Below are 20096 nucleotides of genomic sequence, written 5' to 3'. Positions count from 1 at the left end.
ACAGAGATGTAATTCAATCTGGACAAAGCCCGAATCCCCCGCGAACGAGACTCTGCCGCTGTAAACTCTGCTCCCGACTCTGCTGCAGTGAACACAGACTGTACCGGTCTGTACTTTTAAAGACTCACTTTGTGTCGGAGAGTTGTGGTCTGGTCCAACTTTTACTGGTTTAGTTAAGCAGGACTAAAACAGGACTAAAACAGGACTAAAACAGGACTAAAACAGGACTAAAACAGGAGTTAAAACAGGACTTAAACAGGACTAAAACAGGACTAAAACAGGACTTAAACAGGACTTAAACAGGACTTAAACAGGACTAAAACAGGGCTAAAACAGGACTTAAACAGGACTTAAACAGGACTAAAGCAGGACTAAAACAGGACTAAAACAGGGCTAAAACAGGACTAAAACAGGACTAAAACAGGACTTAAACAGGACTAAAGCAGGACTAAAACAGGACTAAAACAAGACTAAAACAGGGCTAAAACAGGACTTAAACAGGACTAAAACAGGGCTAAAACAGGACTTAAACAGGACTTAAACAGGACTAAAACAGGACTAAAACAGGACTAAAACAGGACTTAAACAGGACTAAAACAGGGCTAAAACAGGGCTAAAACAGGGCTAAAACAGGACTTAAAACAGGACTAAAACAGGACTAAAACAGGACTAAACAGGACTTAAAACAGGACTAAAACAGGGCTAAAACTAAAACAGGGCTAAAACAGGACTTAAACAGGACTAAAACAGGACTAAAACAGGACTAAAACAGGAACTAAAACACTAAACAGGACTAAAACAGGACTAAAACAGGACTAAACAGGACTAAAACAGGACTAAAACAGGACTAAAACAGGACTAAAACAGGACTTAAAACAGGACTAAAACAGGACTAAAACAGGACTAAACAGGACTAAAACAGGACTAAAACAGGACTAAAACAGGACTTAAACAGGACTAAACAGGACTAAAACAGGACTAAAACAGGACTAAACAGGACTAAAACAGGACTAAACAGGACTAAAACAGGACTAAAACAGGACTAAAACAGGACTAAAACAGGACTAAAACAGGACTAAAACAGGACTAAACAGGACTAAAACAGGACTAAAACAGGACTAAAACAGGACTAAAACAGGACTAAAACAGGACTAAAACAGGACTAAAAACAGGACTAAACAGGACTAAAAGGACAAAACAGGCTAAAACAGGCTAAAACAGGACTTAAACAGGACTAAAACAGGACTAAACAGGACTAAACAGGACAGGACTAAAACAGGACTAAAAACAGGACTAAACAACTAAACAGGACTAAACAGGACTAAAACAGGGCTAAAACAGGACTAAAACAGGACTTAAACAGGACTAAAACAGGACTAAAACAGGAAAAACTAAAACAGGACTAAACAGGACTAAAACAAAACAGGACTAAAAAAAAGGACTAAACAGGACTAAAACAGGACTAAAACAGGACTAAAACAGGACTAAAACAGGACTAAAACAGGACTAAAACAGGACTAAAACAGGACTTAAACAGGACTAAAACAGGACTAAAACAGGACTAAAACAGGACTTAAAACAGGACTAAAACAGGACTAAAACAGGACTTAAACAGGACTAAAACAGGACTAAAACACTAAAACAGGACTAAAACAGGACTTAAACAGGACTAAAACAGGACTTAAACAGGACTTAAACAGGACTAAACAGGACTTAAACAGGACTTAAACACAGGACTTAAACAGGACTAAAACAGGACTAAAACAGGACTTAAAGGACTAAAACAGGACTAAACAGGACTAAACCAGGACTAAAACAGGACTAAAAACAGGACTAAAAGGACTAAACAGGACTTAAACAGGACTAAAAGGGCTAAAACAGGACTAAAACAGGACTAAACAGGACTAAACAGGACTAAACAGGCTAAAACAGGACTTAAAACAGGACTAAAACAGGACTTAAACAGGACTTAAACAGGACAGGACTAAAGGACTAAAACAGGACTAAAACAGGACTAAAACAGGACTTAAAAGGACTAAACAGGACTAAAACTAAAAGGACAAAACAGGACTAAAACAGGACTTAAACAGGACTAAAACAGGACTAAACAGGACTAAAACAGGACTAAAAGGACTAAAACAGGACTAAAACAGGACTTAAACAGGACTAAAACAGGACTAAAACAGGACTAAACAGGACTAAACAGGACTAAAACAGGACTAAAAGGACTAAAACAGGACTAAAACAGGACTAAACAGGACTAAACAGGACTAAAACAGGACTTAAACAGGACTAAAACAGGACTTAAACAGGCTTAAACAGGACTAAAACTAAAGAGGACTAAAACAGGGCTAAAACAGGACTAAACAGGACTAAACAGGACTAAACTTAAACAGGACTAAAACAGGACTAAAAGGACTAAACAGGACTAGGACAGGACTAAAACAGGCTAAAACAGGACTTAAAGGACTAAACAGGACTAAAAGGACAAAAAGGACTAAACAGGACTAAAACAGGGCTAAAACAGGACTTAAACAGGACTTAAACAGGACTTAAACAGGACTAAAACAGGACTAAAACAGGGCTAAAACAGGACTAAAACAGGACTAAAACAGGACTAAAACAGGACTAAAACAGGACTTAAACAGGACTAAAACAGGACTAAAACAGGACTAAAACAGGACTAAAACAGGACTTAAACAGGACTTAAACAGGACTTAAACAGGACTAAACAGGACTTAAACAGGACTAAAACAGGGCTAAAACAGGACTAAAACAGGGCTAAAAAACAGGACTAAACAGGACTAAACAGGACTTAAACAGGACTTAAACAGGACTAAAACAGGGCTAAAACAGGACTAAACAGGACTAAAACAGGACTAAACTAAAACAGGACTAAAACAGGAAAAAGGACTTAAACAGGACTAAACAGTAAAACAGGACTTAAAACAGGACTTAAACAGGACAGGACTTAAACAGGACTTAAACAGGACTTAAACAGGACTAAACAGGACTAAAACAGGACTTAAACAGGACTTAAAACAGGACTAAAACAGGACTAAAACAGGACTTAAACAGGACTTAAACAGGACTTAAACAGACTAAACAGGACTAAACAGGACTTAAACAGGACTAAAACAGGACTTAAACAGGACTTAAACAGGACTTAAACAGGACTAAAACAGGACTAAAACAGGACTTAAACAGGACTTAAACAGGACTAAAACAGGACTAAAACAGGACTAAAACAGGGCTAAAACAGGACTTAAACAGGACTAAAACAGGGCTAAAACAGGACTTAAACAGGACTAAACAGGACTAAAACAGGACTAAAACAGGACTTAAAACAGGACTAAACAGGACTAAAACAGGACTAAACAGGACTAAAAGGACTAAAACAGGGCTAAAACAGGACTTAAACAGGACTAAACAAAACAGGACTAAACAGGGCTAAAACAGGACTAAAACAGGACTAAAACAGACTAAAACAGGACTAAAAACAGGGCTAAACAGGACTAAAACAGGACTAAAACAGGGCTAAAACAGGACTTAAACAGGACTAAACAGGACTTAAACAGGACTAAAACAGGACTAAAACAGGACTTAAACAGGACAAAACGAGTTCCAAACCAGTATTAAACCAGGACTAAAACACAACTAAACCAAGACTAAGCAAAGACTAAGCCTGGACTGAACCAAGATGAAGCCTGGACTGAGCGTGGACTATACCTAGCGTAGACCTAGACTAAACCAGGACTAAACCAGGACTAAACCAGGACTAGACCAGGACAAAACCACGACTAAATCTGGACTAAACCTGGATAAAGCTTGGACTGTGCCTGAATTATACCTGAACTAAACTTGGACTAAATTTGGATTAAACCTGGACTAAACTTGGACTAAACCAGTTATAAACCAGGACTGAACCAGTTATAAACCAGGACTACACCAGTTCTACACCAGGACTAAACCAGGACTAGACCAGGGCAAAATTATGACTAAACCTGGACTAAACTAGGACAAAGCCTGGACTGAGCCTGGCCTAAACCTAGACTAAACCAGTTCTAAAACAGGACGGACCAGACTAGGACAAACCCACAACTAAGTCTGGACTAAACCTGGACGAAGCCTGGACTGAGTCTGGACTAAACCTGGACTAAACCTAGACTAAACCAGGGCTAGACCAGGACTAGACCAACAACAAAACCAGGACTAAGCCTGGACTAAACTAGGACGAAGTCTGGACTGAGCCTAGACTAAACCAGTTCTAAACCAGGACTACACCAGTTCTGCACCAGAACTAAACCAGAACTAAACCAGGACTAGACCAGGACACAACTATGACCAAGCCTGGAGTAAACCAGGACGAAGCCTGGACTGAGCCTGGACTAAATCTGGACTAAACCCAGACTAAACCAAGACAAAACCAGTTCTAAAACAGGACCAGACTAGGACAAACCCACAACTAAGTCTGGACTAAACCTGGACGAAGCCTGGACTGAGTCTGGACTAAACCTGGACTAAACCTAGACTAAACCAGGACTAAACCAACATCAAAACCAAGACTAAGCCTGGACTAAACTAGGACGAAGCCTGGACCGAGCCCGGACTAAACCTAGAATAAACCAGTTATAAACCAGGACTACACCAGGACTAAACCAGGACTAAACCAGGACTTAATCAGGACTTAACCAGGACTAGACCAGGACAAAACTATGAGTAAGCCTTCTGAAGTAAACCAGGAAGAAGCCTGGACTAAATCTAGACTAAACCTAGACTAAACTAGTTCTAAAATAAGTCTGGACTAAACCTGGACAAAGCCTGGACTGAGCTTGGACTAAACCTGGACTAAACCAGGACTAGACCAGGACAAAACCAAAACTAGACCAGATAAAAAAGGATTAAATCTGGACTAAACTAGGACGAAGTCTGGACTGAGCCTAGACTAAACCAGTTCTAAACCAGGACTACACCAGTTCTGCAGCAGAACTAAACCAGAACTAAACCAGGACTACACCAGTTCTGCACCAGAACTAAACCAGAACTAAACCAGGACTAGACCAGGACACAACTATGACCAAGCCTGGAGTAAACCAGGACGAAGCCTGGACTGAGCCTGGACTAAATCTGGACTAAACCCAGACTAAACCAAGACAAAACCAGTTCTAAAACAGGACCAGACTAGGACAAACCCACAACTAAGTCTGGACTAAACCTGGACGAAGCCTGGACTGAGTCTGGACTAAACCTGGACTAAACCTAGACTAAACCAGGACTAAACCAACATCAAAACCAAGACTAAGCCTGGACTAAACTACGACGAAGCCTGGACCGAGCCCGAACTAAACCTAGAATAAACCAGTTATAAACCAGGACTACACCAGGACTAAACCAGGACTAAACCAGGACTAAACCAGGACTAAACCAGGACTTAACCAGGACTAGACCAGGACAAAACTATGAGTAAGCCTTCTGAAGTAAACCAGGAAGAAGCCTGGACTAAATCTAGACTAAACCTAGACTAAACTAGTTCTAAAATAAGTCTGGACTAAACCTGGACAAAGCCTGGACTGAGCTTGGACTAAACCTGGACTAAACCAGGACTAGACCAGGACAAAACCAAAACTAGACCAGATAAAAAAGGATTAAATCTGGACTAAACTAGGACGAAGTCTGGACTGAGCCTAGACTAAACCAGTTCTAAACCAGGACTACACCAGTTCTGCACCAGAACTAAACCAGAACTAAACCAGGACTAGACCAGGACAAAACCAAAACTAGACCAGATAAAAAAGGATTAAATCTGGACTAAACTAGGACGAAGCCTGGACCGAGCCCGGACTAAACCTAGAATAAACCAGTTATAAACCAGGACTACAGCAGGACTAAACCAGGACTAAACCAGGACTAAACCAGGACTTAATCAGGACTTAACCAGGACTAGACCAGGACAAAACTATGAGTAAGCCTTCTGAAGTAAACCAGGAAGAAGCCTGGACTAAATCTAGACTAAACCTAGACTAAACTAGTTCTAAAATAAGTCTGGACTAAACCTGGACAAAGCCTGGACTGAGCTTGGACTAAACCTGGACTAAACCAGGACTAGACCAGGACAAAACCAAAACTAGACCAGATAAAAAAGGATTAAATCTGGACTAAACTAGGACGAAGTCTGGACTGAGCCTAGACTAAACCAGTTCTAAACCAGGACTACACCAGTTCTGCACCAGAACTAAACCAGAACTAAACCAGGACTAGACCAGGACAAAACTATGACCAAGCCTGGAGTAAACCAGGACGAAGCCTGGACTGAGCCTGGACTAAATCTGGACTAAACCCAGACTAAACCAAGACAAAACCAGTTCTAAAACAGGACCAGACTAGGACAAACCCACAACTAAGTCTGGACTAAACCTGGACGAAGCCTGGACTGAGTCTGGACTAAACCTGGACGAAGCCTGGACTGAGTCTGGACTAAACCTGGACTAAACCTAGACTAAACCAGGACTAAACCAACATCAAAACCAAGACTAAGCCTGGACTAAACTACGACGAAGCCTGGACCGAGCCCGGACTAAACCTAGAATAAACCAGTTATAAACCAGGACTACACCAGGACTAAACCAGGACTAAACCAGGACTTAACCAGGACTAGACCAGGACAAAACCAAAACTAGACCAGATAAAAAAGGATTAAATCTGGACTAAACTAGGATGAAGCCTGAACTGAGCCTGACCAAAACCAGGACTAAACCAGGACTAAACCAGGACTTTATTGGTCAGTGTAACATAGTTTTATAATAAATATGGGCCCTGGACTCGTGGCCTCGTCTTAAGTGCCTGTTCGTGCTTCAGGTCATGGATGTTCTCGAGCTCTAGTCTCCAGTTGAGTCAGAGAAGAAAATGAAAATACATCTTCCATAAGCACGATGTTAATAACAGTTTCGCCGCTACGTTTGCACTTTCGATTAAATGAACGTGAACTTTAATATCAGCTCCTCACAGATCTGACTTCAAACTCGCCCTGGTGTTACCTGCTGCTCGTTTCCATGGAGATACGGACATTAATGCTGCACTCTGGGACATACTTAGCGCTTTTGATCCCGGCAAAGCTTATTTTTCGTCGGGAAGGTGACTTTTAAAATGTAATCCCCTACAGATTACAGATTACACACATCAAAATGTAGTTAGTAACGTAATCCATTAAATTACTTAAAGTGAGTAATGTAATCTGAATACTTTGGATTACTTGGTTTGCTGTAGAGAAGCAAAGACAAGGAAATGTTAAAATAAGATGTTTTGTCTTATAAAAGAAAATAAAAAGCCCAAACTTTACTGAACCAAATTAAAAATATTATTGATAGAAGAAGAAGAGGAGACACGTCCACACAGCAGGATTTAGTCCTGTTAAATCCTATTTGAGACCTGGTTTAGACCCGGTTTAGACCTGGTTTAGACCTGGTTTGGAGCTGAGTTTAGACCTGGATTAGACCCGGTTTAGACCTGGTTTAGACCTGGTGTAATCCTGGTGTAGTCCTGGTTTAGACCTGGTGTAATCCTGGTGTAGTCCTGGTTTAGACCTGGTTTAGTCTTGGTTTAGTCCTGGTTTTAGACCTGGTTTAGACCTGGTTTAGACCTGGTTTATACCTGATTTATTCCTGGTTTAGTCCTGGTTTATTCCTGGTTTAGTCCTGGTTTAGACCTGGTTTAGTCCTGGTTTAGTCCTGGTTTAGTCCTGATTTTAGACCTGGTTTAGACCTGGTTTAGACCTGGGTTTAGTCCTGGTTTAGTCCTGGTTTAGACCTGGTTTATTCCTGGTTTAGTCCTGGTTTAGACCTGGTTTAGTCCTGGTTTAGTCCTGGTTTAGACCTGGGTTTAGACCTGGTTTAGACCTGGTTTAGACCTGGTTTAGTCCTGGTTTAGTCCTTTTTTAGTCCTGGTTTAGACCTGGTTTAGACCTGGTTTAGTCCTGGTTTAGACCTGGGTTTAGACCTGGTTTAGACCTGGTTTAGTCCTGGTTTAGTCCTGGTTTAGTCCTGGTTTAGACCTGGGTTTAGACGTGGTTTAGACCTGGTTTAGTCCTGGTTTAGTCCTGGTTTAGTCCTGGTTTAGACCTGGTTTAGTCCTGGTTTAGTCCTGGTTTAGACCTGGTTTAGACCTGGTTTAGTCCTGGTTTAGTCCTGGTTTAGACCTGGTTCAGTTTCCGGCAATGAGTGGAATTACCAAAAAAAAAAAAAAAAGAAGGGGAATAGCCCAAAATGTAAAAACAAGAAAATCCCTCTGTGTCCATTTATTTCATTTCTATTTTAGACTCATTTACGCAGATAATCAGTAGAAAAAAGTGATTTTGGTGTTTAGAGGAACTTTAATGACTTTGAAAAATAAATGATTTCAAAGTTTCTGACGAGCGTTATGAAGACACGGAGACACATGTTTGTAGACGTCTAAATTGTCGGGTTTACACAGAATAGAACCTCATGGAGACTTGGAGTGTGCAAAAATATCAAAATATCAATATATCGTATCGTTTAATGTGATGATACAGTATCGATATCGTGGGCTGCTGTATCGACATATCACCAAGTGCATTTTCTGGTCTATTTGACTAAATTATTTTGTTACAGCTACAGTTTTGTTGCTTGTTCAGAGGAAGGAAACTCGTTCATGTGCCACATTTGACATTTTCACTGTTACGGTGATTAAAATGTTTGTGTTTCATATAGTGATGGGCATTCGATTAAATTTTCTTAATCGATCGTCGGAAGAATTAACGATCGATTGTCGATTAATCATTAACGTGTTTATATTAAAATGATCATCATTATTATTACTATCTGCACTAATCTGCATAAATACATTCAACTTTATGACATATAAACCGTAACGACTCTAGAGCCACATCAGCCCGTTTGACATTATAATGTGTTTAACGCAGTTTTGTTCAAATCTCACAAAAACGAAACTTAAAACCACATCGTTAATTTGCAGAAACTAAGCGAAGATAAAACTCCAGCTCTTGTGTCGCTGATGTGGTTCAACTTGTGTCGGATTAAAAGACATGACTCAGGTGAACACAGGTCAGTGTGACCAGATTTGTGTTTGTCAAAACCAGGACAGCGTACGGGGGGAGGGGGGCGGGGCCTCGTCATCCACATTGAGCGACTCTCACCTGGTAAAACTTTTTCCCACTGGACACAGAAACATATGTGCTGCTTTATCCACTGTGCACATGGACTCACACTTGTCCCAACGCAACGGAAAGTGTGGAATTTCTTGTACAAATCATCGTTAAATCCGCATTTGCGTTGCAGACTGACCCACTGTTTGTGTTTGCTCGCTCCTTCTGAGTGCAGAGCTACATGTACACACCTGTTTGGTCACGATACACACAGCAACCTACATTCGGTTTGTCGATTAAAATGAACGTAATCGATGAAATTCTTAATGATCAATTATCGATTAATCACGCCCATCCCTAGTTTCATATGAACTTTGCACAAGAAGAAGCGGTTTAACAAAGAGTTTTAGCACCGCAGCCTCGATTTAGACTTTATTTTGAATTGAATCGTACTTCAGGACATTTGTAGATGTTTAAACTACAGGGTTAAAGGCTTTTACACAGAATAAAACCCCGTGGAGACACAAGGAGGACACATTAAGTCTGTGAGTAATGCGTTTCCGCTCCTCTACCGAGCTCTGAAAATGATCTCTGTTCAAGTACTAGAATAGGAGATGTCTCGTCTGATGCATTGGCCTTCGCTATCAGAGCATCCCGCTTTAAAATGTCCAAAACGCAACATTTATTTACTTATTTAGCCTTCGGTAACTCTCCGCACCTGCCACTTCTGATAAACAGCACCAGCGCTCCTCGTGAAAACTCCTTGAATAGCAATTAGGCCACAACAAAGCCTGCAAATGTGTGTTCTGAAAGTCTGAAATGCGGTTTGGATCTCCACAAACATGTTCTGAAATGTTCCTGTGTGTCAGATGCCCTCTCTGTGTTTTAACTACACACAAAACAACAGATAATTATATATAATTTTTGTCAAAACGAGCCCTTTGTGGTTCGTTTTTGCAGTCCTTTCACGTCTGATTTTTGAACTTCAGCCAAGACATTCTCAGGCACATTTTTGCACAGCTCTGGTAAAAACGCCGAACAGAATATCATGGTTCGTCTGCTGGGGGAAAAAAAAAGTCAGTGTTAGTCCAGTGAGGTTCATTAGGTTTTCCGGTAATTTATGTTATTATGTTCTTTTTTCAGGCCAAGAGTTCGTTTTCATACCTGACAGTTTCGAGTGCTCATTTGTGGTCTTCATCAGAGTCACGTGATGTTGCTGTGGTGTGTTTGGTTAAGCTGATTTAAACAGCACACGAACAACAAAACACAAACAACAGGAACAACTTAAATCGTCCGTTTGTGACGCTGTAAAAGAGAGAAACATATTATGTACTGGGACAGAGGAAAACAAACACCGTCGCTGGATTAAAGAGGCAATCGAAATACGGAAACGTGCCCACGGGACGATAAACCGGGACGAGGGGCTTTTTTACTCTCACACACCCGGGATACTGTCCTGAGGAAGTGGGACTGCAGGTGGCGCTGTCGTCCTGCCTCCGCCGGTGCCAAAATCAGTATAAATCAGCTGAACGACACCTTATAGCAGAGGTGTCAAACTCATTTTGGTCTGGGGGTCGTATCCAACCTACTTTGATCCCAAAGGGGCCGGATCAGAAAACTCATGTCATATAAACCCCAAAAATAACAATAAGTTCAAATATTTGTGCAGAAAAACACAAATCTATTACAGAAATATTTTTTAATTGATGAACTCTTTCTTTTACAAAATATTATATTATTATGAACAACCTGAAGCTTTAAGAAAAATACAATTTCAGCACAAAGTTTTAACATGAACTTGTATGTAAACAGGAATAAGTCCATTTTTGTTGTAAAATCCTGCACTCAGCTCCACTTTTCTCATGTTGGACATTTTTCTGATGAGGGTGTCACGGTCAACAGTCAAAACGATCGTCCTTTAAGAGCGTTTGGAAAGAGACAAGTCTTCATTTGTGCTGCTCTGGTGGGAGGGGCCACGTACAGAGACGCTGGAGACGCTGCTGTGATAAACACCACAGAAAATTAACAAGATTTTAATTGAAAATATAATTAAAATATTTTAGTAGAAAATCAGCCGAGGGCCAGATTAAAGGTCTTGGAGGGCCGGATCTGGCCCCCGGGCCGTATGTTTGACACCTGTGCTTTATAGCAACATCACGTAACTCTGAGGAAGCACACAGGGAGCGGTCGAAACTAGGGATGGGCGTGATTAGTTGACTAATCGATAATTGATCATAAAAAATTTCGTCGATTACATTCATTTCTAATCGACAAACTGAATGTAGGTTTCTGTGTGTAGATATGAAGCTGCGTCTGACAAAACAAACACTGGCACCTCTTGGAGACACTGTTCCACTCAGTGAGTGTGTTTACAGCTAGTGCTGTCATGCGATTAAAAAAAATTGAGAGATTAATTAATTATGATCTGTAATTAATTAATCTAATTAATCTCTTTTTAATCTCACCTAAAAATTGCTGAGAAAAGCTTCAATTTGAGGTATTTTCATTTAAATTCATTATTACATTATTGTGGCAGATCAAAAGACTGATATAGATTTAAAAAAAGTGACTTTATAAAGTCATTTATTGTTTAACAAATCTCTCCAAATTGGCTGTTGAGCCCAAGTCTCCATGAATAAGAAACTGTTTGCTGTAAAGTAGCAAAGACGAGGAAATCTGAACATAATAACTTTTGTCGACTTAAAGACAATAAAAAGTCCAGTCTTTCCTTAACCATATTAAAAATATTATTGATAGAGAAATGCTTTATATATGAGATCACTGGTTTTAGTCCTGGTTTAGTCCTAGTTTAGACCTGGTTTTAGACCTGGTTTTAGTCCTGGTTTAGTCCTGGGATTTAGTCCTGGTTTTAGTCGTTGGTGTTAGTTCTGGTTTAGAGGCACAGGAGGAAGCGCGGTTTACGCGCGTACGCGAGAACACGTACGCGGCTCACGGGAGCACGTCGGTGTCCGCGCAGTAACTACAGAAGGAAACGTGGTCCGCGCATTCTCAGGTTGAATGACGATGATGAAGGTGTGTGTGTGTGTGTGTGTGTGTGTGTTGTGTGTGTTTGTGTGTGTGTGTGTGTGTGTTGTGTGTGTGTTGTGTGTGTTGTGTGTGTGTGTGTGTGTGTGTGTGTGTGTGTTGTGTGTGTTTGTGTGTGTGTTTGTTTGTGTTTGTGTGTGTTTGTGTGTGTGTGTTGTGTGTGTGTTGTGTGTGTGTGTTGTGTGTGTGTGTTGTGTGTGTTGTGTTTGTGTGTGTGTGTGTTTGTGTGTGTTGTGTGCGTGTTGTGTGTGTTGTGTGTGTGTGTGTGTTTGTGTGTGTTTTGTGTGTTTGTGTATAGGACAGTAGTGCAGACATCATGAGTCTATGCAGGTTGTTTTCACCAGTGACATTTAAGTTGTAGGCGATTTTATATTTGTTATTTTCTTTTATATTTCACGTCGGGAGAAGAATTTCCAAGACACGAATGTGTTTTTACCTGTGCACTGCTGCTCTGTTCTACTGACTCTTCGATCTCGTCCATGACGTTTACATCGCTCTTACTGCGCGCGTTTTGTGTGGGTTTCCGGCAATGAGTGGAATTACCGAAATAAAAAAAGTTATAAATGTGTTTTTTTTGTGTGTGTTGTTGTCCCAACAACACATAAAAACAGATTTTATAACAAAGCAACTCGCATAGAGAAACAGTAAAGTTAGAGATTAAAAATGAGATTAACGCGATTAAAAAACATAACGCGCTAAACATGACTGTAATTAATTAATCGCAATTAACGGGATAATTTGACACCCCTATTTACAGCACATCAGTGTCCCGGTTTGGTCATGGTGCATGTAAACTCAGTATCCCAGTTACTGCAACATAAAGAGCTGAGCTAAACCTGCACACGTACGACCTTTGAAAACATCGCGACACAAACAGAACAGACTCACCATCAGCATCAACATCCCCCTGTCACAGAAAGAACACTCATATTCCACTGAGTCGTGTCCTTTAGTCCCACAGAAGCTGAACCACATCAGCGACACAAGAGCGTTTTTTTTTTTTCTTCGCTTAGTTTATGCAAATTATCCGTGCGGTTTTAAGTTTCGTTTCTGTGAGACTTGTGCAAATCTGCATTAAACACATTATAATGTCAAACGGGCTGATGTGGCTCTAGAGTTGTGATGTTTATATGTTGTAAAGTTGAGTTCATTCATGCAGATTAGTAATAGTAATAATAATGATGATACTTATTATACAAAAATGTTAATGATTCATAAAAAAATCTATCGTTAATTCTCCCAACGATCAAAGTCTTGGTCTGAAAAAAAGAACCAAATAACATCAAAGTCAGTATTGGCCAGACTTAGAGGTGAACTGAGTCACTTTTCTGCCACCGCCTGTTTTCGTTTTTAGAGATTTTATTGCTTTTCCTGGAATGTTCCACAGTAAGACAACATTTTTTGTTTAGCAACGCTGTCAATCAAAGACCTCAGAAAAGGAAGGCGCGTGATTTGTTTGTTATTAAAGGTTGTATAGAGGATTTTTTTAAGGGAAGTGACATACAGTGACAGTCCTTTTTCAAATGTTGTGCATGAGTGACACCACCTTCCTCCTCCACCGCTCCTTCAGTAGAAACATCTCCTCCCGCCTCTTTACTCTAGAAATCACGCTTGTTTACATCCAGTGCATGTTCAGAATTACTGTTGAAGTGACCTGTTTAGAAATAATTTATCGACCAGCGCATCAGTTTTTAGACCGTTCATCTGCTTCATTCGTCCAATCGCTGGAAGAAATCTCCAAGAATCACCTCAGTTTGTCTTGGCTCCTTTTCCCCTTCTCTTCTTTCAGCGACCTCAAAAATTGACTTTCTTTTACGGCGAACCGGTCGTTGATTCTCGTCCGCCATCGCAACAAACTTTGTGCGAATGCGAGGAAGCTACAGTTTGAAAAATTCTCTAAAAACTGCTGCATAAACTACATAATCCCCGCGCACCGACGAGTCAGTTACACTAGAAACGTAGGGAGTTTGATTGACAACCTAACAGCCAATAGGAAATGAGGTAGCCTTGTTTTCTATTGGCTGATGTTTATCTGGCCTCACTACGTCCACAGTTGATAGATTTTCATTCTTTTTTTTTTTTGGTCATCATAATTACGAGGCTGCTGCGTCTCTGTACTGGTATTTTAAACTTTCATTGACAATTTGAAAAAAATCCTCCATACAACCTTTAATGCTCATATCTTAATTTAGGGTCAAAATAGTGAATTAAAATAACTGGATCATGTGGAGCGGGTTATTATGCACCAGACATGGGGACTTGACTTAGACTCGAGTCAGACTTGAGTTACTAATTTTAGGACTTGAGACTTGGGACTCGACTCGGACTTGAAGATTAATGACTCTGGTGCTGGACTTGACTTGGACTTGAGACCTGTGACTTGAGAAGACTCGATGCTTCCCCTAAAAATATACATGTTTTTAGAAAATACTTTTCTCTTTACATTTAATAAATCCAAAGCTGAATTTTACAGAAACAAACTGGAACATGTTCCTCCCACTTCTCTGTTTATTTACTTTGGATGTAAATGAAGTACTGTGATACTCAAATGTACTACAGTAATATAAAGTACAATACACTAAAACAGACAGAACTACAGAGAACATGATCCTTCATGACAAAATAACTGTTATTTAGCACCGTTAAATCTGAATTCTTTCTATTCTCACTGTAATGATGCACACTAAGATCTTGACCAGACATTTAAAAAGGAAAAAATAGCATTTCTTGTATAAATACTCTTATATAAATACTTCAATAAATAAGTACAATTTAGTTTAAAATTCTTATAAACTGCAAAAATCTAAGCTATATTTGGTACTTTGGTTTAAAGACTTGAAATGACTTGAGGCTCAAAGCAGACGACTTGGACTTGACTTGGACTTACAGGCTAGTGACTCGAGACTTGACATGGACTTGCTTGTCTTTGACTTGGGACTTGACTCGGACTTGAGGTCAAAGACTTGAGACTTACTTGAGACTCGCAAAACAATGGGGCAACGTTTTGTTTTGTTTTTTTCAATACAGAGTGAAATGGAGCTAGAGTCAGTGGAGCCGGAAGCACACCCACGCTCACTTCCTATTTTAACTATGTCCATTTATATAAACAATCTATACCTGTAACTTCCTTGTCTTGGTGGCGGCAGTGACCATTGTCTCTTTAGCAAACAGATGAATGTTTAATGTCATACAGTACTGTAAAAAAACAATAACATCTCCATAGAGACAAACAAATGACCGATCTTCCTCCAAAAGTCACATGTGGGACCATTTAAAGTGATCAAAAACCTGATATATGAATTGTTTTCAAGTGCTTTGTCTTCTTATCGTCAAACCAAACAATCTTGTGCATGATGGATGTTTTAGTGAGTCTCTGTCTCTGTGCCGCGGTGTTTCTGTGGTTGCACATTTACAACAGAAACATGGACTATAAACAGTGTTGGGAAGGTGACTTTTAAAATGTAATCCCCTACAGATTACAGATTACATACCCCAAAATGTAGTTTGTAACGTAATCCATTAAATTATTTAAAGTGAGTAATGTAATCTGAATACTTTGGATTAGTTGATTTTCTGTAGAGAAACAAAGACGAGGAAATCTTCACATAAGATGTTTCATCTGCTAAAAGAAAATAAAAAGCCCAGACTTTACTGAACCAAATTAAAAATATTATTGATAGAAGAGGAGACACAGTCCACACAGCAGGATTTAGTCCTGTTAAATCCTGGTTTAGTCCTGGTTTAGACCTGTTTAGTCTTGGTTTAGTTCTGGTTTAGATCTGGTTTAGACTTAGTTTAGACCTAGTTTAGACCTGGTTTAGACCAGGTTTGGACCTGGGGTTTGGACCTGGGTTTGGACCTGGGTTTAGACCTGGTTTAGACCTGGTTTAGACCTGGTTTAGACCAGGTTTAGACAAGGTTTAGACCTGGTTTAGATCTAGTTCAGACCTGGTTTAGTGTCCGGTAATGAGTGGAATTACCGAAAAAAAAAAAAAAAAAGGGATATAGCCCAAAATGTGAAAACAGTAAAATCCCTCTGTGTAATCCATTTATTTCAACAAAGTAACTGTAATCCAACTACTACTCACTGAAACAGTAACTGTAACTGAATACAGTTACTCATAATTTGTACTCTGATTACTCTGGTACATGTAATCTGTTACTCCCCAACACTGACTATAAAGTGATTCCAAAATGACAAATCCAATTGGTCAAGATGAGCTGCGAAACGTATTCGACCAAATAAACTTTTGTCCAGTTGTCAAATTGGATTTCTCCTTTTGCCGTGGATTCTACCTGAGAATCTTTTCTACGACTGAGAGATTTTACTCACACTATGAGGCGATGGTGTCAAATTTCCCTGCAGTTTAAGTGAGCCTTTTTACAACGAGAGAATCATCATCAGCAAACACATTAACGATCATCATCATGTGGAGATCCTGTCCGCACATTATTTGCAGGAAGACTGTGTAAACAAGCGATTTACTACATAATGGACTTGAGCTCAGTTGGTTAATTTGCTCGTTTTTATGGTGGACAAATGGAGTTTAAGTCTTGCGTCAGAGTTTTTTTTTTCTTCATTCTTCTCCTTTTGTTTATAAACCAAATAAATCATTAAAACTTAATAATTCGTGTATCATTCGTTCATTCGTTTTTCAATATAAAACCAAAAATAAGAATACAAAAAAAACAAAACAGTTTTCTTCATTATTTGTCTCCAAAATCAAAATGAAAAAAACAGATAACGATTGTTTTTTTCAGTTTTCAGATTTTGTGTTTAAATGAAAAATGAAAAAAAAAACGCATAAGGACAATTTTTCCCGTTTACGTGACGTCTGTGACTGTGATGCCGAACTTTTGCTCTGCATACGGACTGAACCAGGACTGATCCAGGTCCGGGACCAGACCGGGACCAGAGCGGGACCAGACCGGGACCAGAGTGGGACCAGAGCGGGACCAGACTGGGACCAGAGCGGGACCAGAGCGGGACCAGACTGGGACCAGAGCGGGACCAGAGCGGGACCAGACTGGGACCAGAGCGGGCTCTGAGCTTTGACTCCGAGCCTCAGATTCGAGCTCCGGCCCTCCCGTGGGCTCTGAGGCTCCGATCTAGTCCAGTTCTGGTCTCGGTCTCAGTCCCGGTCTCAGTCTCGGTCTGGTCCCGGTCTGGTCTCAGTCTCAGTCCCGCTCTGATCCCGGTCTGGTCTTAGTCTCGGTCTGGTCCCGGTCTCAGTTTTGATCTCAGTCCCAGTCTGGTCCCGACCTGGTCCTGGTCTGGTCTCGGTCTCAGTCCCGGTCTCAGGCCCAGTCTGGTCCCGGTCTGGTCTCAGTCTCGGTCTGGTCCCGGTCTCAGTTTTGATCTCAGTCCTGGTCTCAGTCCCGGTCTGGTCCCGACCTGGTCCCAGTCTGGTCTCGATCTCAGTCCCGCTCTGGTCCCAGTCTGGTCTCAGTCTCGGTCTGGTCCCGGTCTCAGTTCTGATATCAGTCCCGGTCTGGTCCCGACCTGGTCCTGGTCTGGTCTCGGTCTCAGTCCCGGTCTCAGGCCCGGTCTGGTCCCAGTCTGGTCTCGATCTCAGTCCCACTCTGGTCCCGGTCTGGTCTCAGTCTCGGTCTGGTCCCGGTCTCAGTTCTGATATCAGTCCCAGTCTGGTCTCGACCTGGTCCCGGTCTGGTCCCGGTCTCAGGCCCGGTCTGGTCCTGGTCTGGTCTCAGTCTCAGGCCCGGTCTGGTCCTGGTCTGGTCCCGGTCTGGTCTCGGTCTCAGGCCCGGTCTGGTCCTGGTCCGGTCTCGGTCCCAAACAAACCGCTCTGTATGTAACTTTATATCCTGTATGTTCCTTGGCGTCGATCTCAGTCTGAGTGATGATTATTGTCTCTTCTCTTTGTGCAGATCCGACCGGCCAAAGGATCCCACACGAGGCCCGGCAAGGTAACGTAGGCACCGCGTTTGCCCAATTTAAACAGAAGCAAGATGGTGCGAAGGAATTTGGCAGATCTACACGGGACATCTGTTAGTCATATGCCGTTCTGGGGGTAAACAAAGCATTAAAGCGGCTCGGGAAACAGATACACACAGATGGGAGTAATCGCAAAGAGAATCCAGTTTATTTCGGCTGACAGTAACAGCTATGGGGCCGCGGCGATCGTTAAAAGTTTTAGTCGTCCGAGTTTGAGCAGACCACAAACACCTCCTCAAAACTGTCACTAATAAACTTATCAATCAATCAATCAATCAAACTTTATTTATAAAGCACTTTTCATACAAAAATGTAACACAAAGTGCTTTACACAGATTAAAAACAATCCCACATTTCCACCCACCCACTAACCCAACCCCCACAGCTGCCCGACTCGACACAACCAAACATCACAGACACACAAACCCCAAACCCCCCCCCCACACACACACACACACACACAACACACATTAACCTGCTAAAATACATAAAACGACACATAGTAAAATGTGAGGCTGAATACAGGCGAACCAGTTGAGAAAACATCATCAGAGGAGCTTCTACATCGGGAAGGAGCAGAGAGACGTCCACCACCACCAGGAACCACCACCACCAGGAGCACAGGAGAGACGTCCACCACCACCAGGAACCACCACAGGAGCAGAGAGACGTCCACCACCACCAGGAACCACCACAGGAACCCACCACAGGAACCGCAGAGAGACGTCCACCACCACCAGGAGCAGAGAGACGTCCACCACCACCAGGAGCACCACCACCAGAGGAGAGAGAGACGTCCACCCACCACCACCAGGAACCACCACAGGAGCAGAGACGTCCACCACACCAGGAACCCCACAGGAGCAGAGAGACGTCCACCACCACCAGGAACCACACCACAGGAGCAGAGAGACGTCCACCACCACCAGGAACCACCACAGGAGCAGAGAGACGTCCACCACCACCAGGAACCACCACAGGAGCAGAGAGACGTCCACCACCACCAGGAACCACCACACCAGGAACCACCACAGGAGCAGAGAGACGTCCACCACTCCACCACCAGGAACGGAGCAGAGAGACGTCCACCACCACCAGGACCACGGAGCCAGGAGAGACGAAGCCCAAGCTCCAACCCTCCACCAGGAGCCCACGGGACAGAACCCGACAGCTGCAGCCGACCTCCGCTCCTGATGCAGAGGCTCCTACAGAGGAAACACTGCATATCCTAAAAATAAGTCTAAAATAAATAAACATAAATTAAAATGTGTATAGTAGAAACAAGTAAAAAATATGACATTTCATTCAAAAGTTAAGCTAAAAAGGTGGGTCTTGAGCCTACTCTTAAAAACATGAACGTTCTCTGCAGCCCTGAGCTCCTCCGGCTGCAGTTCCATAGACGAGGGCCACAGTACTGAAAAGACGCCTCCTCTCCGTGAGTGTGTGTCCTGACTTTGGGAATGACCAGGAGCTGCTGCCGGAGGAGCGCAGGGTCCACGAGGGTTCGTAGGGTAAAAGCAGTTCTGAAAGATAAGAGGGCCCAAGACCATTAAGACATTTAAAAACCAGTAAAAGAACTTTAAAATCGATCCTGAAACTCACAGGGAGCCAATGCAGTGATTTTAAAACCGGTGTAATGTGGTCCCGCCCTCTGGTCCTCGTCAGGACACGTGCTGCTGAATTTTGTAGTAATTGTAAACCTAAATAATAAATAATAAAAATAAAAAATAATACACTCATAAATATACATCTTCTCTGCTTAGAACCGTTCACTCGCTCTATTTAAATCTTTATTTGGTTTGATTATTTTGGTTTATTTTGGCCAAATATTCTCAGTGCACAATAGAAATAATCGTTTGACTAGTTGATGAATGAAAAAATAATTGCTGACTAATGGATTTATATTACTACTGTATCACTACTACATATGTTACTACTACTACTACTACTACTACTACTACTTTTGCTCAGTGTTGG

General features: G+C 41.6%; 1 protein-coding gene across 1 annotated transcript in view; it reads left to right on the top strand.

Annotated features, from left to right (window-relative positions):
- Nucleotides 1–20096, top strand: part of LOC110172315 (beta/gamma crystallin domain-containing protein 1-like) — a 184750-nt gene that overhangs the window by 19706 nt on the left and 144948 nt on the right. Inside the window, exon 5 of the mRNA XM_055149441.1 lies at nt 18053–18091. Within this exon, the coding sequence (XP_055005416.1) occupies nt 18053–18091 (39 nt within the window). The remainder of the gene's footprint in view (nt 1–18052; nt 18092–20096) is intronic.

Source organism: Boleophthalmus pectinirostris, unplaced genomic scaffold, assembly GCF_026225935.1.
Source record: "Boleophthalmus pectinirostris isolate CB_2022bp ecotype Guang Dong unplaced genomic scaffold, ASM2622593v1 HiC_scaffold_13, whole genome shotgun sequence".
Classification (NCBI taxonomy): Eukaryota; Metazoa; Chordata; class Actinopteri; order Gobiiformes; family Gobiidae; genus Boleophthalmus; species Boleophthalmus pectinirostris.
The sequence above is the reverse complement of the archived record's forward strand: the minus strand, read 5'-3'. Positions and strand labels throughout refer to the sequence as shown.